At 44.6% G+C, this 24805-nt stretch overlaps 1 protein-coding gene across 5 annotated transcripts in view; it reads left to right on the top strand.

Annotated features, from left to right (window-relative positions):
* The first annotated feature begins 1443 nt into the window (after window positions 1–1443).
* The window catches only part of recql4 (RecQ helicase-like 4), a 75111-nt gene continuing 51749 nt past the window's right edge, over window positions 1444–24805 (top strand). For 2 of the 5 annotated variants that reach the window (XM_059640462.1, XM_059640471.1), the window contains exons 1-5: window positions 5348–5551; window positions 7961–7994; window positions 12596–12717; window positions 19844–19990; window positions 20582–21801. In XM_059640462.1, coding sequence (XP_059496445.1) covers window positions 5378–5551; window positions 7961–7994; window positions 12596–12717; window positions 19844–19990; window positions 20582–21801 — 1697 coding nt within the window. In that variant the 5' untranslated portion in view covers window positions 5348–5377. The other 3 variants (XM_059640468.1, XM_059640465.1, XM_059640473.1) reach the window with 3 other exon arrangements.

The raw sequence follows: 24805 nt of genomic DNA on the forward strand, positions 1-24805 counted from the left end.
GAAGAAGGGTCCCGACCCGAAACGTCAGCTTTCCTGCTCCTCCGATGCTGCTTGGCCTGCTGTGTTCATCCAGCTCCACACCTTGGCATCCCTTATACCTGTGTGCTGTCTTCTGCCCATTAGCCAATTTTCTGTCAATGCCAACACATTGCCTCCAACATTGTGGGGTCTAAGTGTTAGCTTATCAAGAGGTCCCAGAACTCTTTCTGGATGTCCAAATACAACACATCTACTCGATCCCCTGGTCAAGAGATTCTGAAAAAAATTCTAGTAAATGAGTCAGACAATATTTTCTCTGTATGAAAATATGTCGATTATGCTTGAGGAGATTCTGATTTTGCAAATGTTCTGCTATTATTTCCTTAACAATTGATCCTAAGTGCTTGTCCAACTTCTCTTGGGCTAACTGGCCTGTAGTCACCCACTTTTTGACTCACTCTCTTTTTGAATAGTTGTGTCACATCAGCAGTTTTCCAATGTTGGCAATGCCTCAGAATCCAATGGCTTTTGGAAAATTAAACCTGTTGCATCCACTGTCTTTCGCAGCTACTTCCTGTAGGATCCTGGGTTTCAAGGACTCAAAATGTTAACTGAGATAGTAAGAACTGCCAATGTTGGAGTCCAAGGTAACACAGGGTGGAGTTGGAGCAACGCAGCAGGCCAGGCAGCATCAGAGGAGCAGGAACGAGCCTGAGCCAAAACACCAGCCTTCCTGCTCCTCTGATGCCGCCTGGCCTACTGTGTTCTTCCAGCTCCACCCTGCGCTATCTCAAAATGTTAACTCTGCTTTGCCTGCATAGATGCTGGAGGTTCTGCTGAGTTTCACCAGAAACTTGCTTCATTTTCAACCAAGATAACAAAGTGTGGAGCTGGATGAACACAGCAGGCCAAGCAGTATCTCAGAAGCACAAAAGCTGACGTTTCGGGCCTAGGCCCTCCATCATCAGATCTCTGATGGAAGGGTCTAGGCCTGAAACGTCAGCTTTTGTGCTCCTAAGATGCTGCTTGACCTGCTGTGTTCATCCAGCTCCACACTTTGTTATCTTGGATTCTCCAGCATCTGCAGTTCCCATTATCACTGCTGCAGTTTCAACCAATGCTGGTACAGCCTCCCTGCCCTGCGAACAAATTTTTACAGAAAAGTCTAACCATGTGTTGGGTTCAGATGGGAAGAGCCTGAGGTCCAGGGTCTGAGGTGCAGTGTTGACTTCCGTGGTGTGAAGGTTGACAGCAGTGTGCAGTCTGACCAAGTTTTCAGGACCATTCGACCAGACATTGATGTGGAGGTGCTGTATAAATGAATACTTGTTGTTGTTGCACTAGCTCTTGCACGCACTGAGCTTGATGGGGGTGGGGTCCTTGCTGAAGCTCGGTATAGGTGCTGTATAAATGAACAGTTGTTGTTGTAGCACTAGCTCCTGCTCACGCTGAGGCTGAGGGGGCCCTGCGCGCGCAGCCCACAGCCGGTGCCGGCCAAAGGCGGGAAAAGCTCGGTTTCTGGAAGGTTCTCTCGGTACCGGCCGCTCTCGCGGTAAACGCTGCATCATTTACCCGGGGCCACACACCGTCGGCCATTGCTTCCCCCCCTCCCCCACCCCAACCCAACCCAACCCAACCCAGTGTCCGGGGGCGCGCGTCCGGGCATGAAGGCTGCACTCGGTCGGGGGCGCGCCCGGGCGTTAAGTATACAGTCGGGTGTGCGCGCCCGAGCAGTCAGGCTGCTCTCGGCGGCGCGCGTCTGGGCATTAACGCTACACTCGGGGGGGGGGGGCGGGGCGGGGCGGGAGCCTCTCCTCGGGGGCGCGCGGGGGGGGGTGGCCGGGACCCTCTCCTCGGGGGCGCGCGGGGGGGGGGGTGGCCGGGACCCTCTCCTCGGGGGCGCGCGGGGGTTGGCCGGGAGCCTCTCCTCGGGGGCGCGCGGGGGGGGGTGGCCGGGACCCTCTCCTCGGGGGCGCGCGGGGGGAGGTGGCCGGGAGCCTCTCCTCGGGGGCGCGCGGGGGGGGCCGGGAGACTCTCCTCGGGGGCGCGCGGGGGGTGGTGGCCGGGAGACTCTCCTCGGGGGCGCGCGGGGGGTGGTGGCCGGGAGCCTCTCCTCGGGGGCGCGCGGGGGGAGGTGGCCGGGAGCCTCTCCTCGGGGGCGCGCGGGGGGGGGGGGTGGCCGGGAGACTCTCCTCGGGGGCGCGCGGGGGGAGGTGGCCGGGAGCCTCTCCTCGGGGGCGCGCGGGGGGAGGTGGCCGGGAGCCTCTCCTCGGGGGCGCGCGGGGGGGGGGGGTGGCCGGGAGCCTCTCCTCCGGGGGGGGGGGCGTGCGGACACGGGGTTTCTTCCTTCGGTTGGGGGAGGTGTGTGTGTGTGGGGTACGCTGGGTTGCCATGGCGACACCGTTAATGGGAGGGGGAGGGGGAGGGGGCGGGAGTGGGCCCTCGGAGCACCCTGCTCCCCCACTCCCCACCACCCCCTTTCTCATCCCTCCCCGTGCCCTTTGATCCCTTCAACCCTGAGAACTATCTCTGACTCCTTCTTGGGAGACATCCCATGTCCTGGAGAGAATTCCACAGGCTCCCCACCTCCTGGGTGAAGAGACATCTCCACATCTCAGTGTCCCACCACACTACCCTGACTCCGTGTTCCCTGGTTCTGGGCTTCTCCCACCCCCAGCACCAGGACCATCCTTCCTGCCTCGCCGCAGTACATTTCCTAAATTCCACCTGCCACTGCTTTGCCCACTGTCTATATATTCTGTGTGTTGCCCGTTCATTGAAACTTTGAATTTAATGTTCCTTATTTCCTGATTTAAAAACAAAAAACCCTTTAAGAAGTTACAAATGGCAATTATTGACCACTACTGGTTGTATCATTGCCAGTGTTTTCAATGCAACTAAGCCATTAGCTGGGGTTTTTTTAGAGGACAGTTAAAAATTAATAAATTTACAACTGCAAGTTTCTTTCACACAAAAGCAGCAGTAGATATATGGGTTTTTACAGTAATCCAATAACTTTGTACAGATTTGCAGAGTTAAAATTCCAAGCTTTGATACTGGAATTTGAATTTCCATTTGCAAGATTTACATTCATAATCGGAGTGACATAACCACCGCACTATCTAAAATGAGCAGTGTGTGGCACGGTGGCTCGGTGATTAGCACTGCAGCCTCACAGTACCAGGGACCCAGGTTCAATTCCATCCTTGAGCAACTGTCTATGTGGAGTTTGCACATTCTCTCCATGTTTGTGTGGGTTTCATCCGGGTGCTCCGGTTTCCTCCCACAGTCCAAAGATGTGCAGGTTAGGTGGATTGACCATGCTAAATTACCCGTTGTGTCTAGGGATGTTTTGGTTAGGTAGGTTAGACATGGGAAAATGCAGGGTTTTAGGGAAAGGGTAGGGGAATGGGACTGGGTGGGATGCTGTTCGGAGGGACAGTGTGGGCGGGCTTGTTGGACTGAATGGCCAGTTTCCACACTGTAAGGATTCTATGATTCACCATGCCCCACCCAATCCTAAATAAATACAATCCTGAGCGATCCAGTCGGTTCAGTTTATCTTGCTTAAGTTCATTGTGATTTATTGTCTCATTGTATTTATTCCAAATACAGTGTTGTTTCGTGTCACTCCTCCCCAGCACCACCATAAAACACAGAAGTGTAAAGCCCAGAAAATAAAACACTGAAGTTCATCTTAAAAAGTCTTATCTCAAAGTTTCGGTGGTCAGTGGAACAGCTCCTGCTTGCGGCTCAGCCGTGGACCTGGATTCGGGCTCCTCTGCCCCGATACCTTGAATCCCTGTGGCTAAATTGATGACACTTCTCTGTCGCACCGTCGGAACAAACAGGCACCAATCTCCGTCAGCATCTCACCTCGACTAACTCCTTCCCAATTACTCCAAATTCCACGAGAACACTTTTCTCTTTTACCCCTGATTCCTGACCCTGTGGATTCTTATTTTTTTGTCTGTAATTTGTATCCCGTTGTCAGCTTTCTTGCTAGCTTTCTACCTGAAGTGAGTTGTTTCTCAGCAGAATTCAAAAACTCCACTTCTAAGTGCTACTGTTGATCATAAAGATGCCTAGTGGTTGTGGTTAAGTTTTTTTTAGTGTGTTGCTGGCTGGACCAACGTTTGTAGCCGATCTCACGTTGCCTTAAGGAAGGGCGTCGGGGGTGCCACCTATAAATTGTTCAGGGGTGCGTTGGTTGGAATGCTGACTTGCTGAAGTAGTGTCTCTCTCATAAGAAAGCCACCAATGATAATATATACACTTCCAATTTTTCTTTAACTGTTGCAGTCCTTCAGGTGTGGGTACAGCCACACTGCTGTCTGAAAGGGGATCCTGGGATTTTGAGCCAGTGTCTCTGATTACTAGGTCCGGATGCTGAGTGAGTTGCAGGCAGCTGTTTCCCCATCTATCTACTGCCCTTGTCGTTCTGAGTGTTAGATGTTGTTGGTTTGTAGCCACAAATTTGTGTCTCATTTTCAGATCACCTGGTGCTGTTCCTGTGCTCTTCTATTGCCTCTCATGGAAACAAGCTTAGTCCCCCTAGCTTAATGGCAACAACAAAATGAAGCATGTGCTGAATTATGAGGTTGCAGATTGTAGTTGAATATATTACCACTGCTGTTCACTACAGCACCTCATTATCATGAGTTACTGGCCGTGAGTGGGATCACGAGCTCTCAGGGTTGGACCAGTGGCTGTTGTGAAGTTCTGATCAGGTGATTCCAGTCTGCTGGTTCCAAAAATGTCAGTCAAAAAGAGTAGCAAATAATGTTAAGCTTAGCTTCAATACCTCATCCTCCTTGCCCTTGAACCCCTCTCGCCCGGCACACCAACTTCATCTGTAATGAAAAGTAAAAACTGAACCTTTTTGGAAGGAATCTGATGGCAATGGTGTTTTCTGTTGGGAAGGAGAAAACCATGGCTGAAGATTAGGTGTGGCTGGGAATGATTCTGGCTGACTAGCACTCAACTTTGTGGAGCCAGCGAATGCAAAAGGGATTCAGAGTACGGCTGAGAAAGGGGTTTGAATGGATTGAACTGATGTATCAAATATTTGGAGTAGATTAGGAGTAAGGCACCATTCCTAGTGAATGAGAACAAATTAGCAGGAATTCTGGTACTTTTTCTTTTATCTTCCCATCCCTCATCTCCTGCCCTACTTTCTAAGATTGTTGAGGCCAAGTGTGGAGCTGGTAGCATCACCCTAACGCAGATCCCCTAAATCAACAGGGCTTTGAAGTGTATAAGAATTGGCAGCAAGTAGGGCAATACATACACCTAGTTGGATGTGTCAGGACCAAAGGGCTGAAAGTTGTCAAAGACTACTTTGTTTCATCTTTTGGTAAATGAACTAATGTCCGCTTTTTAACTTTCCAAAAATTGCATGCAATCAAATGTTTTATTTTGTCTTTTTTTTTCTCTTGTAGAAACAAATGAAGGATTGAGAGAAACCAGTGTGGACTGCTATTGGGAAATGGATCGATACAATGAGTTAAAACTTGCGCTGAAGAAGTGGGAGACTTCGTTCTTTGAGATAAACAGACGGAAGCCAACAAAGGTAATCTGGAATCTAGAAACTGAGTGTAGAATCCAAAGCATACATGGTTTGAAAACCTATCAGAAAAACTTTAACTGATTCAAATGTCACTGGCTGCACAGCTTCCTGTAAGAGTTAGTTCCTGATAGGTTGCCATCAAAAATAATTTGATACAAAAACAGAATAGCTGAAGAAACTCAGTTGGTCTGGCAGCATCTGTGCAGAGAAAGCAGAGTCAGCACTTTGGGTCCCTTCTTCAAAACTTGCAAAAAATAATCTAAGCTGCCTGTACCTGTTGAAGTATTGAAAAGAATTTGCATTGCCTTTCACAATTCACATTGCCTTGTGACATTGAGCAGTGTTTCGGTCAGTGAACGCAATTTTTAAAAAACTCACTGATCTGCATACTTGGTAAGGGCCTGTAAACAGAATGTAAAAAGAATGACCTTTTAAACATTGTTTTTTTTTCACATAGCTGCACAATAACTACCTTTAAGAGAATTTTTACATTTTTGAAAGTTGTAAATAGCAGATTAATGATGATTGTTGCGAAGTTGGTTAGAGTATTGTGGATTGGAAGGCAGGATGTTAGAATTTGGTGTTTGTAAAATGCCAGGGGAGAAAACCATACATGGTCCCTTTAAAAGACTATGTGTTTTTTCTATACTTAGGGATTTAAACAAAATGTCTGTGGGCAGCAGCTTATGGGTTTGCGGATACACAGAGAGCATCTGAATTGAAATATTTGTATCAAAAGCCTTATAGTTAACAGGCTGAGCAGCTGTTCTGTTTTGTTAGTAAGACAATAAGTTTTGATTTTAGTTAATCAATTTGAACCAGGCACTTAGAGACCAAAAATCATTTAACTTTAAGTCTGATGTTTTTGACAACATAGGTCCAATCCTGTTGCAAGAAATTGCAATACTGTCAAGGGTATAAAAGAGAGGGCAGTTGGCAAAAAAAAATCAGAAAAATTAACTGCCATCCGCCAGAGTTAACAGCTCTCGAGAGAATTGGTAGCTGTCACGGTCTTCTCTTAAGTTTTCGAGAAAGCACCATGTAAACCGAAGGTACCTAGGCACAGCGAGTTAATATTCCTGACAGAACATTCGATGGAGAATGTATAGAGCATTCTAAAAGACAATCTGGCTGTAATTGTGAGAGACTGAAGTCTGTTTAATTTTGTTATGTAAGTGAGACTAGTATTTATTGGAAAGCAGACCATTCAATTCCTGTTTTAATCAGGAATAGCTAGTACATAGAAGGGATTTATTCATTTTGGTAATAGTTTAGCTAATTTGTTCACTGTTAGAAAAATAAATTGTTAATTGTAAAGTGAATGTCAGGGACTTCTTTTATTTAACCACTAGAAGTTGCTGAGAAGCAGGTTATATCACTTCTCACACTCCTTTCTATTAACAAATTATAAGGCAAGGCAAGGTCTGGGTGTTTTTGGTTTTAGTTATTTGGTGAGGTGGGGTCAGCCTCTACTTTATAACATGATGGACTGCATAAATAAAATGTTACATCCTCTAATTCTGCAATAGCTTATATTGAATTTGGAGAAATACCATGCATTCATTTTTTATTCACTGATAGTCTTGGGTCTTTGGGTGTGTGCCAAATTGGAGACACTCTAGTATCCACGTTACCCTCAACCTTTATTATCTGAAAAACTATCAATAATCTTATCCTCACAAATAGGCTACATTGTTTGCTTAATCTCTGTGAATAACCAATGGAATTGGTATAAATTGAACCCTTAAGTCCAGTGAATCCTGCCATGACCTTTTTTCGGCTGAAATTTGATGACTTTTTTTGTCTTGGTTGTGAGTTTTTTGGCAATCAGGATGTTACTATTTTGATGGCTTTCAGATTTGCCCAGTTTTAGAAGAGAAATATTTTTGGACCCAATTGATTTCCCTATAAGCTTAGCCAAATTTTTATCTGTTTTGCTATTACTTCTAACACCAGCACGCTCATGTCTCTTTTGCCCTAAGCCGATCTTGTAACGGATGGTCCATCATGAATGTATTGAATGATGGAGCAGGCTCAACAGGATGAGTGGCCTATTCCCTTTCCCATGTTCTGGCGTGGTACCTTCAGACTCATTGCAAATTTAATTTGGTCTTCCATACTTTTATTTTTTCCCTCTGCTGGTTTTGGCGCATACCTGTGTTGCTGGTCACGCAAATCAATTTGGTCTCATCTAGAAATACACAGACCACTCATGATGTTTTAAAACTTTGACTTGATGGAGGAAATGCATTGTGTGATGGTGCGGATCAAGCTGATGTGGTTTTGTGTGGCTGCTTCACGTAGCCGTTGGTTATAAAGTACAATTTCAAATTATGATCTTTTAATTTTGTGGAATAAAGCTGCTCTGTCTGTCAAAGGAAACTTACTATTCCTTAAAATTTTCCTCTTCAGGTTGATGTGGCTTGTGCTTCAGAGGAGACTCAAAGTAAGTAATGTATGAAAGGAATACGTCTTGTTTCCTTAATTTAGCCAATTTATTGGTCGTGGATGGAGGGGAAAGAATGACTGGTACCCACTTCTAGTCGTACAATTGGGATGCAGGGAAAGTATCCATGCAGCATGTATCATGACATATTCTCCTTTGCAGCTTTTTCTGATTTCTTGTGGTTCTGAAGCCATTCTGATTTTTTGGTTTTTATCATCAAAGGTGAGATTCCTAGTTTATGGATTGTGTTGTTACAGATACATTAACTTGTATGTTTTGCTCGATAAAAATACAAACCTAAGTTTACTGAGCCATGAAGAAGGAAGGAATGGAAGTAGTTTGGGAAAATAGAGAAGGAAATTTTAAGGTGGAGAGGGCATTTGTAAGCCAAGAGATTCTAGAGAGAAAATAAAAGCTTTAAGTGGAAGTAGAGCTGCTAGGGGTGGAGTTAGAGTTTGGTGGAGGGGCAATTAGAGGAAACTTGACAACACTTTGCATTTCAGTAGCTGGAGAACTCATTGAAGTCAGGAGCTGAGGAGGCATTCTTCAGTTTTGATATATTAAATGAATGGAAATTTTTACTCCTGATTATGCTTGATCCTCTCCTGTCTAACCCTAACTTTAGCTAATCAAGAGACTGGACTGAGTGAATATGTCCTCTACTTAGGCCAGTACTAAAGATAGTCAAGAGGAAATGCAAGACAGCGGCTTGGTAACAATTGTAACTTCTTAGTGTTTTTCTCTTTTTTTTTCCCCTTTATCTGCTTGCCTTGGAAACATGGTGGCTTCACTTGTCATGATGTAGGAGAATTTACACATCTCCAAATGATAGTACAAAACTGTCACCAATTCCTTATTAGCACTTTCTGTGAAAATAAACTGTTTTTTGGGTTGGATTGGTTGCAATGATGCTGGCTGCTGGAAACCCTTCAGGACCATTGTTTGTTTGTGAGACTAGGCATTGAATGTTCCTGGATGGCACATCAGTGGAGTTCACGCCATTAATCTTGGTTTGAATTTATTATCCATAAGCAGACACTTCCAGTAAAAATTACTGAATGAGGGTTATGAGGAATGAGAACTATGCCTTTTTATACTTACTAATTTTTTTTTGTCCAGGGGAGTATGAGTCAGCTCTTCCGCCCTGTTTTCCTGGGGTGAAAAGGCTCTTGCCTCCTGAAGATCAAAACATTGATTCTGTGATTTCTTGGTTTGCTTGGCTAACATTGATTGACCAACTCAACTGTCTTTATACAAATACTAATGAATAATATTGGTGACTGCCATTGGTTGGTTTATTTGTCCAAGGCAATGTTTTGACCGATGAGGGTCAAATTTAAACAAAGCTTGGCAGTTAACTGCCAGTTTTTTGATTTGATTTATTGTTGTCATGTACCGAAGTATAGTGAAAAGTTTTGTTTTGCCTTCTGTACAGGCAAATCACAGTATAAGAATATGAATCATAGGGTAATTAAACAGAGAAAGACATACAAAGTTACAGCTGCACAGAAGGTGTGCAAAAGCAAGATCAACATTAGATTTGAAGTTAGGGAGGTCCATTTAGCACTCTAATAACAGCGGGGAAGAAGCAGTTGTTGAATCTGTCTGTACATGTGTTTGAGCTTCTGTATCTTCTGTCTGATGGAAGAGGTTGGAAGAGTATTACTGGGGTAGCAGGGCTGTTTAATGTTGGCTGCCTTTCTATGACAACGAGAAATATTGATGCAGGTTGGCTTGCATGATGGTCTGGGCTATGTACACAACTTTCTGTAGTTTCTTACAGTCCTGGGTAGAGCAGTTGCCGTACCAAGCCGTTATGTAGCCTGATAGAATGCTCTCTGTGGTGCATCTGTAAGCGTTGGTGAGGGTCCTTATGGACATGCCAAATTTCCTAAGCCTCCTGAGGAAGAAGAGGCATTGTTGTGCCTCATTGACAATCATGTCTACATGGAAGGACCAGGACACATCATTGGTTGTCATCACTCCTGGGAACTTGATGCTCTCAACCCTGTCCACCTCAGCTCTATTAATGTAGGTAGGGCTGTGTCCTCTTCCTTTCTCCCGGAAGTCAATGATCAATTCTGTAGTTTTGTTGACATTGAGAGGGAGATACTTATATTTGTGCCACAACTCCAAGCGTCTGTTTCTTCATTGTTTGATATCTGGCCTATAATGCTGGTGTCGGCAGCGAACTTGTAGATAGCATCCGTACAAAATTTGGTCACGCAGTCATGAATGTAAGAGAGTGCAGTAGGTGGGTGAGTAAGGGGCCAGTGTTGAGGACTATTGTGGACGAGATGTTGTTGTCTGTCTTCACTGATTGCAGTCTGTGGATCAGGAAGCTGAGGATCTAATTGCAGAGGGTGGACCCGAGACCTAGATCTTGGAATTTTGAGATTAGTTTGGATACCGCCAAATTGGTGCATTATCCACAGCAACCTCTCCTACCAACCAGCCCATTTGTCAATCAAAGAAGCGAAGAAACCTACAGCACAGGAACAGGCCCTTCCAAGCCTGCGCCGATCAAGATCCTCTGTCTAACCTGTCATCTATTTTCTAACGGTCTGTGTCCATTTGCTCCCTGCCCATCCACGTACCTGTCCAAATATATCTTAAAAGACACTAACGTGTCTGCGTCTACCACCTCTGCTGGCAACGTGTTCCAGGCACCCACCACCCTCTGTGTAAAGAACTTTCCACGCATATCTCCCTTAAACTTTCCTCCTCTCGCTTTGAACTCATGACCCCTAGTAACTGAGTCCCCCACTCTGGGAAAAAGCTTTTTGCTATCCACCCTGTCTATACCCCTCGTGATTTTGTAGACCTCAATCAGGTCCCCCCTCAATCTCCGTCTTTCTAATGAAAATAATCCTAATCTATTCAACCTCTCTTCATAGCTAGCACCCTCCATACCAGGCAACATCCTGGTGAGCCTCCTCTGCACCCTCTCCAAAGCATCCACATACTTTTGGTAATGTGGCGACCGGAACTGTACACAGTACTCCAAATGTGGCCGAACCAAAGTCCTATACAACTTCAACATGACCTGTTAACTCTTGTACTCAATACCCCACCCAATGAAGGAAAGCATGCCGTATGTCTTCTTGACCACCCTATTGACCTGCGTTGTCACCTTCAGGGAACAATGGACCTGAACACCCAGATCTCTCTGTTCATCAATTTTCCCTAGGACTTTTCCATTTACTGTATAGTTTGCCCTTGAATTTGATCTTCCAAAATGTACCACCTTGCATTTGCCCGGATTGAACTCCATTTGCCATTTATCTGCCCAACTCTCCAGTCTATCTATATTCTGCTGTAATTTCTGACAGTCCCCTTCACTATCAGCTACACCACCAATCTTTGTGTCATCAGCAAACCTGGGATAGATCCCATCCGGACCTGGGGACTTGTCCACCTTAATGTCTTTTAGGATACCTAACACTTCCTCCTTCCTGCTGTCAACTTGTCCTAAACTAAGCAAACATCTATCCCTAATCTCAACATCCGTCATGTCCCTCTCCTTGGTGAATACCGATGCAAAGTACTCGTTAAGAATGTTACCCATTTTCTCTGACTCAGCGCATAACTTTCCTTCTTGGTCCTTAAGTGGGCCAATCCTTTGTCTAGTTACCCTCTTGCTCTTTATATATGAGTAAAAGGCTTTGGGATTTTCCTTAACCATGTTTGCCAGCAATAGCTCATGTCCTCTCTTAGCCCTCTTAATCCCTTTTTTCAGATTCGCTCTACATTCCCGATATTCTTGCAAAGCTTCATCTGTCTTCAGTCACCTAGACCTCATGTATGCTTCCTTTTTTCTCTTGGCTAGTCTCACAATTTCACCTGTCATCCATGGTTCCCTAATCTTGCCTTTTCTATTCCTCATTTTCACAGGAACATGTCTCTCCTGCACACTAATCAACCTCTCTTTAAAAGCCTCCCATGTATCAAATGTGGATTTACCTTCAAACAGTTTCTCCCAATCTACATTCCCCAGATCCTGCCGAATCTCGGTATTGTCGGCCTTCCCCCAGTTTAGTACTCTTCCTTTAGGACCACTCCTATCCTTGTCCATGAGTATTGTAAAAGTTATGGAATTGTGGTCGCTATTTCCAAAGTAGTCCCCTACTGTAATATCAACCAATCGTTGAGCACTCACTTCTCGTAAAGTTTGTAAAAAGGTTCTCCTCTACAGTGGTATTCTTGGAAAATATACCGATGATTGGAAGATGGAAAACTTTGTCTAAATGTCTCTTCTTCCAGCAGTATTAACATACAACTTCTGAAATAGCACATAGTATTGTCTGAATTTTCTGACATGACTGGAGGATGACTTTTTTTCGTGACTGTAGTGTGAATAAAGAAGATCTGAACTTGAACACCCCACTTCCCAATTGCACAATGGGACAGCTGGAATCGTGCATGGTACAACAACATATCTGAAAGAAAAGTATACAACCTGTTCCATCTTGCTTGGATGGTGGCTGCCTGATGTGAATTGTATTGTACAGTATTGGAAATGAATCCATTGACACTAATGTATTTGATTAAACTGTTTATGTCTCTGGACACACTAATAATCAATGTTTTTGAATTCACAGAATTGTATAGAGAATATAGAGCCATCAAGCAAAATAGGGAAAGACAGACTACAGAGAACAATCAAAGTGCACAGGTAGATTCTGGGAGTAAGTCCTTGATGAAAACTGTCCAAAACGAGGAGGTGAGTCTAGATTTCTGCATTATGTCAATTTGCTTTGATTCTTTTTCCATAATATGTCCCTGCATAGAATACTCCTCGTGGAACTTGGTGCAGCAAAGATCAAAATTTCTCTCTGCCTCCAGGTAACCACGTAGTTGTGGAATATTGTGGCTAAATAGCAGGACAGACTGCAACCTCTGACAGAAGTGAACTGATTGATTCTGCGCTTCAACCAATAAGGATTGTTTGTTTTTCCGTTTTGGTAGGAACAATAGAAAAGGGGATATTGTTTGAATGAAAAGAGATGACATTGCTGTGGTACAGAGAGATCAGAATGTCCTTGTATGTAGATCACAAAAAAAATGAACGTACAGATGCAGCAAGTAATTGAGAAAGCAAGCAGAATCTTGAGCTTTATTTCAAGGCAATGGCGCATAACAGGTGAAATGTGTATTGGTGAGACCTCATAGTGTTCTGGTTTCCTTAAGAACGGTCATACTTAGATTGTTTTCTGAACTACTTCCATTCACGAGGCCATGATGAAGGTGCTGCACTTTGAGGAAAGTTTGAGCAGCGTGGGCTACTACTCAGCAGAGCTTAGGAGAGTGAGAGGTGATCTCTTATTCACGGGCTCTCTGACTTGCGGGCAGCACGGTGGCTCAGTGGTTAGCACTGCAGCCTCACAGCGCCAGGGACCCGGATTCAATTCCAGCCTCAGGTAACTGTCTGTGCCGGGTTTGCACGTTCTCCCCGTGTCTGCGCGGGTTTCTTCCGGGTGCTCCGATTACCTCCCACAGTCCAATGATGTGCAGGCTAGGTGGATCGGCCATGTTAAATTGCCCATAGTGTTCAGGGATGTGTGGGTTATAGGGGGATGGGTCTGGGTAGGATGCTGCAAGGGGCGGTGTGGACTTGTTGGGCCGAAGGGCCTGTTTCCACACTGTAAGCAATCTAATAGAACATAGAACATAGAACAGTACAGCACAGAACAGGCCCTTCAGCCCACAATGTTGTGCCGACCATTGATCCTCATGTATGCACCCTCAAATTTCTGTGACCATATGCATGTCCAGCAGTCTCTTAAATGACCCCAATGACCTTGCTTCCACAACTGCTGCTGGCAACGCATTCCATGCTCTCACAACTCTCTGCGTAAAGAACCTGCCTCTGACATCCCCTCTATACTTTCCACCAACCAGCTTAAAACTATGACCCCTCGTGCTAGCCATTTCTGCCCTGGGAAATAGTCTCTGGCTATCAACTCTATCCATGCCTCTCATTATCTAATCTCTTTGAAACATTTAAGATTCTAAACTGTCTAGACTCCAAGGATAATAAATGTCAGGGGATCTCTCTCTTCCACTCACCTCTCTTGTAATCTTCTCCTCTATCCATCTTCAATCCGCCTCCCCCTCTCTCCCTATTTATTTCAGGACCGTCTCCCCCTCCCCCTTTTCTGATGAAGAGTCTAGGCCTGAAACATCAGCCTTTGTGCTCCTAAGATGCTGCTTGGTCTGCTGTGTTCATCCAGCTCCACACTTTGTTATCTCGGATTCTCCAGCACCTGCAGTTCCCATTATCTCTAGACTCCAAGGATGTTCCTTCTTGGGGGCAGTTTGGATATATTAGCATGGATTGAAAATTGATGCATTGATGGGAAAAGTTAGATCCTTTTCCAGGTAGTAGTCAGTGACCAGTGGGTTAAGACCATAGGGTGTAGGGAGCAGAAATAGATCGTTAGCCCACCTTTTCAATGAAACATGGATAATGGGAACTGCAGATACTGGAGAATCCAAGATAATGAAATGTGAGGCTGGATGAACACAGCAGGCCCAGCAGCATCTCAGGAGCACAAAAGCAGACGTTTCGGGCCTAGACACTTCATCAGAGAGGGGGATGGGGTGAGGGTTCTGGAATAAATAGGGAGAGAGCGGGAGGCGGACCGAAGATGGAGAGAAAAGAAGATAGGTGGAGAGGAGAGTATAGGTGGGGAGGTAGGGAGGGGATAGGTCAGTCCAGGGAAGACGGACAGGTCAAGGAGGTGGGATGAGGTTGGTAGGTAGGAGATGAAGGTGCGGCTTGGCGTGGGAGGAAGGAATGGGTGAGAGGAAGAACAGGTTAGGGAGGCAGAGACAGGTTGGACTGGTTTTGGGATGCAGTGGGTGGAGGGGAAGAGCTGGGCTGGTTGTGTGGTGTAGTGGGGGCAGGGGACGAACTGGGCTGGTTTTGGGATGCGGTGGGGGAAGGGGAGATTTTGAAACTGGTGAAGTCCACATTGATACCATTGGGCTGCAGGCTGCAAAAATTCCATCCTGTATTCCCAATTCCTCTGCCTCCGCCGCATCTGCTCCCACGATGAGGCATTCCACTCCCGCACATCCCAGATGTCCAAGTTCTTCAAGGACCGCAACTTTCCCCCCACAGTGGTCGAGAACGCCCTTGACCGCGTCCCCCGCATTTCCCGCAACACATCCCTCATACCCCGCCCCCGCCACAACCGCCCAAAGAGGATCCCCCTCGTTCTCACACATCACCCCACCAACCTCCGGATACAACGCATCATCCTCCGACACTTGCGCCATCTACAATCCGACCCCACCACCCAAGACATTTTTCCATCCCCGCCCCTGTCTGCTTTCTGGAGAGACCACTCTCTCCGTGACTCCCTTGTTCGCTCCACACTGCCCTCCAACCCCACCACACCCGGCACCTTGCCCTGCAACCGCAGGAAATGCTACACTTGCCCCCACTCCTCCTCCCTCACCCCTATCCCAGGCCCCAAGATGACTTTCCACATGAAGCAGAGGTTCACCTGCACATCTGCCAATGTGGTATACTGCATTCACTGTACCTGGTGTGGCTGCCTCCACATTGGGGAAACCAAGTGGAGGCTTGGGGACCGCTTTGCAGAACACCTCCGCTTGGTTCGCAATAAACAAGTGCACCTCCCAGTCGCAAACCATTTCCACTCCCCCTCCCATTCTTTAGATGACATGTCCATCATGGGCCTCCTGCAGTGCCACAATGATGCCACCCGAAGGTTGCAGGAACAGCAACTCATATTCCGCTTGGGAACCCTGCAGCCCAATGGTATCAATGTGGACTTCACCAGTTTGAAAATCTCCCCTTCCCCCACCGCATCCCAAACCCAGCCCAGCTCTTCCCCTCCCCCCACTGCATCCCAAAACCAGTCCAACCTGTCTCCGCCTCCCTAACCTGTTCTTCCTCTCACCTATCCCTTCCTCCCACCCCAAGCTGCACCTCCATTTCCTACCTACCAACCTCATCCCACCCCCTTGACCTGTCCGTCTTCCCTGGACTGACCTATCCCCTCCCTACCTCCCCACCTATACTCTCCTCTCCACCTATCTTCTTTTCTCTCCATCTTCTGTCCGCCTCCCCTTCTCTCCCTATTTATTCCAGAACCCTCACCCCGTCCCCCTCTCTGATGAAGGGTCTAGGCCTGAAACGTCAGCTTTTGTGCTCCTGAGATGCTGCTTGGCCTGCTGTGTTCATCCAGCCTCACATTTTCAATGAACCATGCCTGATTTGATACTCCTCAACTCCACTGTCCTGTCTTTTTCTCCATAACCCTTGATTATCAATGATTAGAAGTCTGGCTGTCTCAGCCTTGAAGATACATAGAGTCTGCTTCTAAAGCCCACTTTGTTAAATAATTCCACACATTCTCTAGCAGTTGCGAGTAGAAATTCCTCCTCATCTCTGACTTAAAAGTACAACCCATTATCCTGAGATGATGCCCTCTGGTCCTAGACTCTGCCGTAAGGGGAAACTACATTTCTGCCCCTAACCTGTCAAGTTCTCTAAGAATCTTATACATTTCAATAAGGCTACTTCTCAATCTTCTAAACTCCAACGAATACAGGTCCAAACTACTCAACATCTCCCTCATAAGACAGTCCCTCTGCTTGGTATCAGCCTAGTGAACCTCTCTAGACTGCCTGCAGTGCTAGTCTATATAGTTTTATGAAGTCCTTTTTATTTTTGTGCTTTATTTCTCTTTGATTATCCCAGGTACCACAAGGATTAGTGCTTGGGGCCCCATTTATTTATAATTATCTATGAACAACCTGAATGGGGGAAGATGTTCAATTTTCCCAAGTTTGCTGATGACACAAAACTGGGGTGGGGCTGTGTGAGGGATGTAGAGGAAACTTCATGGTAATTTAGACGTGCTAACTTCAAGAACAGCTTCTTTCCTGTTGTTATCAGTCTTATGAATGGACCTCTCATAAATTAGAGCTGATCTTTGCACCTTCTCTATGGCTGTGCTGCTTTATTCTGCATTCTGTTCTATTGCCCTAATGTACTTATGTAAGATATTGTTGGGGAGAGATGTCAAAGACCAGCCTCGCGTTCTGTGTTTCGATATACAGTTGATTTTTATTCGATCTTTTTACCATATGTATGGGACAGGCCAGAGACCACTTCAAATCTGGCCTTTACGTAGGGCTCAGATTGAAAGAGAGGTCAATGTCGCTCTGATTTCCCTAGTAGGATACAACATTTTTGTACTTTTCGCATTACAGTAATTACATGCAACATTGTCACCGTTTCTTCCTCTTTAATCTATACATCCAATGCTGTGAAACACCTGCTCAGTGTTGGATACCCCAATGGACAGCCCTAGGGTTCCCCATGATCTCATGATGTTTACCAGACATTATAATCATCAGGCCTTGGGATCTTACAATGCAACCCATTAATTTACATTCCACGGTAAATGTTTATACTCTTTCTCAGGCTTTTCCCAGACTTGCTTTTCTCTAAGGGCTGCTTGAATTCTGTCATTCATTTTATTCATTGCTGTCCCTATCAAATTCTGTAAATCATCTTATATTCCCCACTGTCCTAATCACAGGATTTACAAAAGGACGATAGTTCTTACTAATTGCTGTAAGATTCATAATATCAGTTCTACCATAAAGATAGTTATGTGCAAAGTTTTATGATTACACCCAGTGTTAGCATTCTTTCGCTAATGAGTTGTGAGCAGTTTTGGTCCCACCTGACCTTGCAGGCTCAGCTAGACACTTCCCTGCTGCATTATAACTCACTCAGGTCACATACTGTCTTCTGGGATGAAATTTATTGCCTAATTTAATGACTATTTATTGTCAAATAGTCAAGTTATTAATTGGCTAACTTTTTTTACCTAATAAAACAACATCTTTCTCATTGATATACTAAAACTCAATCACTTTCACAGGTCAATGAACTTGTCTGATCTCCTAGACTTTAAAAAGCTATAATCCCATACTTACAGTCTTTCTATCATTGTGGGATCCTACTCTTTAATGCTTGCTACAAACTTCAGACTGTCTGTTCTCAGACATTTCTCACCAAATTGTTCCCGTGACCAGCTGCTGTTTGTGCAAAACTCTCTGCATATTAATTTGTAAGATTCTTTGTTCAAAACAGACTCTGTTACTTTGAGATAACTCCTTCTCAAAGCTATCATTATGCTAACTATTGATCTCATTTAAAAGCTGGAGCAGGCAAGCTAATTCTGTTAATGCAGCCATATTTATACCAACAGCAGGCAGTGCTGCGGCTTTATTTTTGCTACTCTGATCAGGGGCTACCTCAACAGTATGATTTATCTGGATAGGATGTAAAGCAATACTTTTTAACTGTATCTTGGTATGTGACAAAAGTAAAATCAATTCAAACAAGTTTGAATGTGTGAGCAAATACATTGTACTGCATCTGCAATGTGGCTAAAAACTACTCACTGGGAAAGGAGAATTATACTGATCCTCAGAGGAAATTCCCTATCTCTGTCTAATGGTGAAGTATTGGGAAATGTAGAGGTACAAAGGGATCTTGGTTTCCTTGTCCACCAGTCAAGGCAAGACACAAGTGCAGCAAGCAGTTTAAGGTGACAAATAGTGTATCGGCCTTCATTGCAAGATGATTTGAGTTCAGAAGTAAGGAAGTCTTACTGCAGTCCTATAGGACCTTTTTAAGACCACATCTAAAGTATTGTCTGTAGTGTCAGTCTCCATACCTAACAGAGGACATTTTTGCTGGAGACAAGAGTACAGAAGAGAATTACTGGACCACTAACGGGGATGGCAAGGTGGTCTTTTTGAGTAGAGATGTTTGGATTAGGCCTGTATTTACTAGAGTTAAGAAAGGTGAGATGAAAGATGAAATCATTCTAACAAAGCTGTAAGCTAATGCAGGGAGGATGTTTGCCCTGTTTGAAAAGTCTAGAACCAGTGGACACAGTCTCAGGATGCAGGGTAAGCCATTTCGGACTGAGATTAGAAAAACAGTTCTCCATTCAGAAGATAGTGAATCTGTGGAATTCTCCACTATAGAAGTCACTGAATATTGTCAAGAAAGAGATACTTTTTTTTAGATATTAGTGGTATCAAGGGTTATGTGGAGAAAACAGAAATAAGACTTTGAAGTAGAGGACCAGCCATTGTCATACTGAATGGTAGAGCAGACTCAAATGGTTGATTTGGCAGCTTCTTCCTAGTTTCTATGTAATTAGGGGACACAGTTTAAAAATTAAGATAGAGATATGGAATTTCCTCTGAGGATCAGTATAATTCTCTTTTCCCAGTGAGTAGTGACAGCTGGGTTTTTATTTTTGTCTAACTAGCCCCGTATATGTGCAGACTTTTGACAAGGATTCTGCAGTTATGTGCACCAGAAGGGAGAACAAAGTTACAGGCTATTGAATGGTGGAGCAGCCTCCATGGGCTATTTGAGTTAATCCTGCTCTTTATGTTTTTCTTAACTTCAGTGCTGTCATGTAGACTCATGATTCTGAATGTATTGATGGGTTAGATATAGAGAAACTAATTGCTCTAGTAGAGAAATCCGAACCAAGTGGAAAATATTTACCATTCAAGATTTGTTTCACACAATGGGCAAGAACAGAACAGGCATTGAGTAAATCACCATGTGATCTGGTCCATGCATTGCTTGGTAACTGGCGTGAATCAAGTTAAACTGTGAATCATCATTATTTTGTGGCTTGATAACTGGCTGAGCCTTCCAGTGTAATGTCTTATTAAGTAACTATTGACCAACTTTTGCACTGGCTGAAACTGAGGAGGGAGCCTATGTTTTTATTTTTAAAAATAGTTCACCTGATTTGTGTCTCCAGGCTTCTGAATGTGATATTTGGGGATTACACCTTAATCGCCAGAACAGAAAGTTTCAGGAGCTTGCGCCAAAGGAGCACAGTGCTCCAAAAGCATCGGCCCAGTATTATGGAATGAAATTAAAGGAGAAACTTCGAACAACAGGACAGGTAAATGTTCGCTGCTTCGCACCCTCTGTGTCACATGTATCAAATGGCCTACATTGGCTAAGGAGGGTATCTACTTCAGTAGCAGTTGCGCTGTAGCTCTGTCTGTGGAACGTGTTAGTGACCAGTGCTGTATTTACCCGGTGACATAGCTGATATCAGACCCTCTGAGTGAACAGTCACAGAGAAAGCTTGAAAATCTGTCTTTGGAGAGGGGGTTGGAGGTGTAGAATGTGCAATCTTCTGTTACAAACTTGACACAGTCCACAAATTATTTGAAAGCAGAATTATATAGTTATTTGAAACAGGAGAGCCTTAAGGGCGATCGGGAAGAAGGAACAGAATGAGGTTTGAATTGGGTAATTTATCCAGAAGGGAAAACATAGACTTGCTAGGTCATTTGGCTTGTTTCTGTCACACACTTAATGAATTCAGAGAAAGTATAACATGGCGAGCACAGGAGCTGCAACTTCGGTGAGATTTGTTAAGAGACTTTATAGTTTTAGCTGCTTGAATTTTAAATGTTTTGAACGTTAGTACAAGTAAAAGACCAGAGCAAAAACAGTGAATGTCTTTTTATTTAATATATGACAGGAAAGACCAATTTCTCTCCGTAAGTTGCTTACTTCAAGGAGGACACAGCTGTCCAAAGAGAACAATGATGGGGAGAACGGCCCAGTTGTTCGAGCACATTCTGCCACCCTCAAGTCTGCTCAAGATCTGCAGCCTGCACCTCAAGACTCTCCAAATGGATCTGATCAACTGCAATTTCTGCATCCTGCCATGAAAGATATTTCCCCATCAAAAGTACTCCGAACCCAGACAAGGACTCCCCAGACTGTTAATAAACTACAGCAATTGCAACAGTGTGTGTCCAGGAGATTATCCTCCATTGACCTCGGCTGGTTAGATAGATGCCAGGAGATAACACAACCAGATGTTAGATTGCCCATATTGGGCAGACCTTCACTCCTAGCCAATGGAAAATACGGTTTCAACTCAGATCATGGAAAACTTCCTTCATTTGGTGACTCTACTTCACAAACTGATCACAAACCTCAAAACCTGAATGACACAGTACAAGTGGTCAGTGAGCAGTCCCTGCATCAAAGTGATTTTCCAACAGTCAATAAGGGGTCCTGTTCAGTCTCTGCTTCATCTCCTTCAGCTGATGATACACCTTCCTCATTGGGTAACGTCTCTTTAAAAGTTAAATATGATGACCTGTCAGTTTCCAGTAGTGATTTTTGGGATTCTGAAAAGCCTGCAGAATTAGGGAATGGCTATTTCCAAGATGATCATACTTGCCAAAAAGATATTGGCACGGGGACTGTACAAATTGTAGCAAGAACTAGATTGGAGCATCAAATACACACTAACTCAGTGACCAGTAAAAAGAGAAATTGCAAAACCCAAGAATCTTCGCAGGAAGATTGTGATGGAGTAGAGATAGCAACTGATTGTGAGCACTCTCAAGAGCTAAATGCTGGGAAAGGCTCACAAGATCTGAAGACAAGCAGCAAAAAGAGACAGAGGACATTTGCAGCAGATGCAATGAGTGCTGACGCTTGTGAAGACCTCGAAGGCAATGCCAAGAAACGCAGAAAAGCAACGAAACCTTCAAACACTGTCACAGCTCAGAAACGGAAGAAGCGAATTCTCAGAGCCAGTTGCAAATCTGTGGCGGATGACAACAGCCCAGATGCAAATGCGGATGAGTGGAAACCAAAACCTGAGCTGCCAAAGGAGAATCTGTACGGAGATTTGGAAGAGGGGAACCTCTGTTCAGAGGGCCAGAAGAGCAGTGTAGTGAGGTAGGTACAGACACCGATCCAGCAATCCATATCAGAGGTATGTGAGAAAGGTATACTGGACGTTGTTTTGCTTTCTAATTTAAAACTTAATTGAACAGAACAAATTTTTTAATTGGTTACAGTTGTAGTATATCTATTATAAGACCAAGCTTCAGGTGGAACCATGTGTCCTGCTCCAATTAGAGGAAATGCCATTATGTACTTTAGAATAGTAAATGTTCCATGAATGTAATCTTTTTGGGCTGTTACTTCAGTGCTTTCTTAAGTGTACTAATTTCAGATTTCGCATGAAATACGTTTCTATAGTTGTAATCTTGAAATACATGAGCTGTCAGAGATCATAACTGATTGAAATTAAATGAAAAGCAAAGGTGGATGGCAGGAGACAAGGTTGCCTTTTTCATATTCCAAATGACAAATGGCTAAAAGATTGAGGGAAAAATTAGAGTACAAGAGAAAACGAGCAAGAAATATAGATAGCAAGAGTTTCTAAAGACATCATAATTCTTTATGGAACACCTATGCTCAGTTCGTGACAAACGACTGCACCTCCCAGTCCCAAACCAATTCAACTCCCTCTTCCACTCCCTGGACGACATGTCCAAGCTGGGCCTCCTCCAGTGCTACAAAAATGCCACCCAAAGGTTGCATGAACAACACCTCATATTTCGCTTGGGAACCCTGCAGCCCAATGCTATTATCATTGTGGACTTCACAAGCTTCAAAATCTCCCCTCCCTCCAATGCATCCCAAAACCAGCCCAGCTCATCCCCATCTCCCTAACCTATTTATCCTTTCTCCCACCTATCCCCTCCTCCCACCTCAAGCCCCACCCCCACATCCTACCTACCAACCTCATCTCCACCCCCTTTACCTGTCTGTCTTCCCCAGACTAATGAAGCCCCACCCTAACTCCCCACCTACACTCACCTTTACTGGCTCCATCCCTGCCTCTTTGACCTGACCGTCTCCTCTCCACCTGTCTTCTCCCTTATCCATCTTCTGCCCACCCCCTCCACCCCTCTTGATTTCAGAATCCTCTTCCCCTCCCCCATTTCTGAAGAAGGTTTCCAGACCTGAAATGTCAGCTTTCCTGCTCCCCTAATTCTGCTTGGCCTGCTGTTTTTATCCAGCTCTACACCTTGTTACATCATAATTCTGTTAGTTTGCACGTAGCTACGGAAACCGATAGGCCTTGTATAAAACTTAACTTGCCTTACTCCAATTAAGAATGTTTTGATGGTATGACTGTTTGCAGGCAAAGGGACTGACACGGGGAGGCTTTCAGAAGTAAGGTAACTACAGTTCGGATATAGACAACTTGGATGGAGTATTGCCTTTCAGCTGGAGGCGTATGACCAGCAGTGTGCCACGAGGTTCAGTGCTGGGTGCACTGCTTTTTGCCATTTATATAACTGATTTGGATGTGAGCATAGGAGGCATGGTTAATAAGTTTGCACTGACACCAAAACTGGAAACGTGGTGGATAGTGAAGAAGGTTATCCCCGAGGACAACAGGACCTTGATCAGATGGGCCAGTATAGTGAGGAGAGCCAGATGGAGTTTAATTTAGATAAATTTGGGGTGCTGCATTTTGGAAAGGCAGATTAGGGCAGAACTTACACGCTTAATCGTAAGGTCCTGTGGAGTGTTGCCTAAACAAAAAAACTTTGGGATTCATGTTCATAGCTCCTTAAAAGTGGAGTCGCAGGTGGACAGTATAGTGGAGAAGGCTTGGAACCAATAACCCCTACCTGCATGCAATGTTGTGCCTTTATTTAAGAAAACCACAGACCACTGAGTTGGACATCAATGGTGGGGAAGTTTTTGGATGGGATTCTGAGAAATGGGATTTAAATACATTTGGAGAGGCAAGGACTGATTCAGGATAGTCGGTATGACGTTGTGCGTGGGAAATCGTATCTCATAAACTTGATTGAGTTTTTTGAGGATGTAACCAAAAAGAATGAAGGTAAAGAGTTAGCCATTGCCTGCATGGACTTTAATAAAGCCTTTGATAAGGTTTTACGTGGTAGCTTGGTTAGTAAAGTTAAATAACATGGGATTTGGGGAGAGCTTTCCAATTGGAAAGAAAGTTGGCATGACAGTAGGAAAAAGAGGGTGGTATTGGAGGTTTGGGGTTTGGATTGGAGGCCTGTGACCAGCGGTGTTCTGCAGGGATTGATGCTGGGTCCATTGTTTTTTGTCATTTATGTAAGTGATTTGGGTGAGAAATTAGGATGTATGGTTAGTAAGTTTGTAGATGACACAAGATTTGGTGGTACAGTGGACAGTGAAGAAGGTTATCTAAGATTACAAAGTGATCTTGATCAGTTGGGCCAAACGGGCTGAAGAGTGGCAGTTGGAATTTCATTTTAATGCATGTGAGGTATTGTATTTTGGTAAAGCAAACAAGGGCAGGACCTATACAATTAATGGTAGGGTGGACTGAGACCTTGTGTTTCAGGTACATAGTCCTTTGAAAGTTGCGTCGCAGGTAGACGGGGTGGTTAAGATGTTTAGCATGCTTGCTTTCATTGCTTAGACCATTTGAGTATGGGTTGGGAAGTCGCATTGTGGTTGTACAGGACATTGGTAAGGCCACTTTTTGGAGTACCGTGTACAGTTCTGGTCACCCTGCTTGAGCGAGAATATTAGTAAACTGGAGAGGGTTCAGAAAATAATTACCAGGATGTTGCTGGAAATTTGGTTTGTATTATGAGGAGAGGCTGAATAGACTGGGACTTCCTTTACTGGAGCATAGGAGGTTGAAGGGTGACTTTACAGAGGTTTATAAAATGTTGAGAGGTATAGATAAGGTGAATAGTAAAGGTCTTTTCCCCAGGGTAGGGTAGTTCAGAACTAGAGGGCATAGGTTTATGATGAGAAGAGAAAGACTAAAAGGGACCCAAGGGCAGCTTCGTCACACAGTTGCCCTTTGCACTTGTTTGTATATAGAATGAAATATCAAAGGATGTGGTACAGTTACAATATTTAAAAGACA

The sequence above is a fragment of the Stegostoma tigrinum genome, chromosome 2 (assembly GCF_030684315.1).
Source record: "Stegostoma tigrinum isolate sSteTig4 chromosome 2, sSteTig4.hap1, whole genome shotgun sequence".
Taxonomy (NCBI): Eukaryota; Metazoa; Chordata; class Chondrichthyes; order Orectolobiformes; family Stegostomatidae; genus Stegostoma; species Stegostoma tigrinum.